Raw genomic sequence first — 4139 nt, forward strand, 5'->3', positions numbered from 1 at the left:
ATTGTTGATTTTCTTGTTTGGTAGAGAGTTTCTTAAAATTTTTCCATCTATTCATGTTGCATAGCTATTCAGATTTGGCCATGGAAATGGAGCAATTGTCACTGTTTAGAAAGCTTCCTTGGACGTGGTTTTCCTTAGTTAGATGGGCAAATGGCAAAAAGTGAAAGTTAACCCAAACCAAAATACCCTCGGGTTGCTAAATTTTTTCGGTAATTTTTTTTCCAACCAAACAATTTTTTTTACATTTTTCTACTAAACTCACTTTCCAACCATTTCTCTAGTAATTACATTTCCATAGTATTCAAAAAATTTCTCTTCAACCAAACGCTCCCTAAAAATCTAATACTAAATAATAATGGTTTTAATAAAAAATGAACAACCTTTATTTTGTCCACGATTATACCCTAAATCCCACGCTGGAAGAATCAAACCACTACATCTGTGTTGTACATTTGCATTATTATTGATTCGTCAGAAACCAAATTTGCTTAATCTCAAAATAAAAAAAGGGAAAAATATTTTGGTTAACAAACTTTATAATCCATTATTATTATTATTATTATCAACAACAAAAGAATCCCCTGTCATTTAAAGAAAGGAATGTCCAACTTGCATCACATTCGCATGCCTTGCGTTTTATGCTTCTTGTCCTCAACAACTGTGATTCCAAGCACCACGGAGACGCACTTCATCTACTCTCTCCCCATCCCAAACTTCACCTACCATGTTCCCTTCCCTTCTTCGGCTCATAAATAATGCTATAAACTCCTTTAATCACAATCCCATTAGGCCATAAACAGTAAAATGCTAGTTTACTGGTAAAGTTGACTACTCCAATCTTTTTCAAATTTTACCAATGCCTTAACGTAAAAAGATGCTTAAATAACTTTATTTTTTACTTTTTGGAGATCAAGTGAAATAAAGATATAATTACTTTCACTTGTCTTATTTGTTCACCAAGATTTCACACTTTTTTTTTTGAAAAAAAAACAATTTTACACCGTTCTTTATTGAAGAATAAAGGTTCGAGTATTGATAAATAATTTTATAAATTAATTAACAAATTTAAATTTGGATACATTACTAATTTATTAATTAAATCATACACATTAATAACTAATAATTAAACATTAAGATTCGGTGTAAAATTTTAGTAAACAAGAATGATTTTCCAATTATATTTGACAAATGAGTAATTATAATTCAAGGAAAACGATTATTTGCTGAAATTTTTTCCAAAAAAACAAAAAAATTGATTTTTTTTTTTTACGACTCCGCAGATTTGTGGTGATTCACCTTGGCCAATCCATGGCCACGCGCCATAGGCGGCGCGTGTAACGAGTCGACGACGGTGGTGGAAGACATCTCCATCTGGCAAACCCTAACGGCACCGATCAAGCGTTCAGGCAACTCGTCATCCGTTTGCGCCTCCACAAGGAACCCCATATCGATGGTGACGGTGGTCACGTACCCCAACGCAAGGTGAAGAATCGCATTGGCGATGGCACTGCTCCCAATATCAACGTCAATCTCCAAATAGTTGGGTCCTCTATGGTAATTGCACGTCAACGCCTTCCCCAACAAGCACGCGCTGTGATTCCCCACCGCTTTCTTTACGATCCACGGTCCCTTCACGATCCGGTTCACCAACTTGAACCGCTGGTTCCTGAACCCGTCGTCGCCGTTCACGAACCGGTAAAGCAGCGAACCGGCCTGGACCGGTTCCTCCGTCGCGAAATAGAACACCGCGCTGTGGTGCTCCTTCCCGCCAGGAATCTGGAGGTTCACGGCGAACACGAAGCTCTTCAGAGAACGACCTTCGGCTTGCGCTTTGCGGAGCGCGTGCGACACGCGGTTGTCGGCGCGTGCAAGCACGTTATCCAGCTTGGCACTGGACTTGAGCCAGTCCATGCCGGCCGGCGATAGCAGGTACTCGCCGGCGGGGGATTTTTGTCGTTTTGTGAAGTAGTCGTTGGAGCGAAGAGAGAAGACGTCTCCGGGCGGTGAGGTCCAGCCGTTGGTTCCGGAGTGAAGGTCAACGTGGCGTAGAGAACCGCCATTGATTACCTCGGAGATCCAATCGGAGGCTTCGCCGGAGCTCCGCCGAGTGTTCGTCGGCGGCCACATAACTGTGGTCTTTGTTTATTTGCACACTGTGCAGAACTGAACTCCATTTAACGTGGAGCGCGAAGGGGTTTTTGTAAGGATAAAGGGAAGGAGGGGTGACAAATGAAAAAAGAAGAATTAGCAAAGCTACCCCTTTATTTTGAGGAAATTACGAGATAACCACTTTAGCACTCGACGACGATGCATAAAACGCGATTTTGCTTTTCGTAAGATACTATTTGAATATACTTTGTTTCATATTAATCAAATTATTTGCTATTTTGTTAATTATTGATTTTGAACATTGAATTCAAGGATGAATTGAAAAAGGGTTGTGTGTAATTATGCATAGTCATCTTAATTAATTTGGAAAATTAGTAGTGGCATTATTAAATAATAAATAAATATTTAGAATAGAGTGAGGAAAAATAAAATAAAATCTGGGAGTGGGAGCGAAGGCTGAAGAGTTTTTTGGTGATTAAAGCATATATAGACGAAGCCTCGAAGGGAAGTTTTCCCACTTTCGTTTGTTTAAATTCTTGGATTTGAATTGCTACGTAAATTCAACCATACCCATTGAAGTATAGTGGGCACGGTTTAAACTGTGTTGTTTGTACACCTCGGAATCTAAGGATGTTGATGACGATGATGGCGACACGAATGAACAATCAAGAAGGAAAGTTTATGAGAGGAGAATTTCTTTGATATATACTTGATGTGATAGCATTTCTTAACTATACAAGTTAAATTAAACGGCAGCGCTATTTAGTATTAATTGATATTTACAAGAATAGTTACGGACAAAAAGTAAGCTTACTAGGTACATTTCTAATTCTTCATGCGTCATTTTACGAAGATAGTTTTCTGTAGGTTAAAAAGTCAAATTTTTTCTTTATATGATCAAATAACAATAATCATTATATTGATATGATATGTGGGGTGTTATGTTGTTATGATGTGCATAAAATTTTATATCTAAGAAATTCTCTGATTATTGAGACGAGCATGCCCCATGATGCTTCGCTCATCCCAGAGATAGATCCACAGCTAAGCATATCGTCGTTACAGAAAGCTTCCTTCTATGGACAGTGGACTTTCTTTCGGCTGTTTGTTTCCCATAACTATTCATAAATGCAACAACAACAAAATAGACTGACTTATTAGGTCAAATAAATGCAATTATAGTGTGGCTTACCTAGAGACACACGTGGAACAGCTCAAAAGGAGAAATTTTTAATTAGATTTACTCTAAAAAGTCTAAAGCAATTTGAGTAGATTAAATTAATTAAAAAATTATTAAATAAATAAAATGTTTTATATACTAAAAAAATATCTGAAAATAAATTAATATATTGAATGATGATTTCATATTTAAAATAAATGTGTCATTTTTTATTAATTTAATATACACAAATAATGTAATTGAGTCAATAAAAAAATTGACAATCAAATTGGCACAAATTTAGTATAAGTATAAATAGATTGTTAGTTAATCAAGATAGTGTGAAGTAATATCTGTAAAGTATTTATAAGTAGCATTATTCTAATTGAAGATACTGTGGTTGACACTTCACAACCTTGCTCACTTGCCTCATTTATCCGTTCCATCGTCTTCAACATTATCATTATCATTATTATTTTTAACACCAGATATGCAGTCCAAGTTACAACCAAAGCCCAACTTATTACAATGGTCCAATGAACTCAGTCTTATGGACCCAACCACTGCTGACGTGGATGATAAAAACTTTGCAGCAACTTATCACGATAGAAATAGAAATTGATTTCTGAACTGATTACTGTTTTCATAGTTAGTTACAGTTCTAACAATTTTTCCCGCCTTTTCGTTTCTATTCTTATAGCGTTCTTTATCTCATATATATATATATATGAGTTCGACCTTGTAATGATTATTATGCAGTAATGAGAATTTCCTTTATTCTTGATATGGTATCAGAGCTCTAAACAGAGCTCTGGTACTCAGCTTCAATATCTCTTTCGATTCTTCCTTTTCCTGGTTCTTGAACTTTCTT

General features: G+C 36.2%; 1 protein-coding gene across 1 annotated transcript; it reads right to left on the reverse strand.

Annotated features, from left to right (window-relative positions):
- Positions 1-1266: 1266 nt before the first annotated feature.
- LOC133311075 (protein ENHANCED DISEASE RESISTANCE 2-like) lies at positions 1267-2144 on the reverse strand. The gene has a single exon (XM_061512087.1). The coding sequence runs from the start codon at positions 2125-2127 to the stop codon at positions 1267-1269; it is 861 nt and encodes a 286-aa protein (XP_061368071.1). The 5' UTR covers positions 2128-2144.
- Between the last annotated feature and the right edge of the window lie 1995 nt (positions 2145-4139).

The sequence above is a fragment of the Gastrolobium bilobum genome, unplaced genomic scaffold, assembly GCF_033153095.1.
Source record: "Gastrolobium bilobum isolate Gb01-03AN ecotype WA unplaced genomic scaffold, APGP_CSIRO_Gbil_v1 utg6878, whole genome shotgun sequence".
Classification (NCBI taxonomy): domain Eukaryota; kingdom Viridiplantae; phylum Streptophyta; class Magnoliopsida; order Fabales; family Fabaceae; genus Gastrolobium; species Gastrolobium bilobum.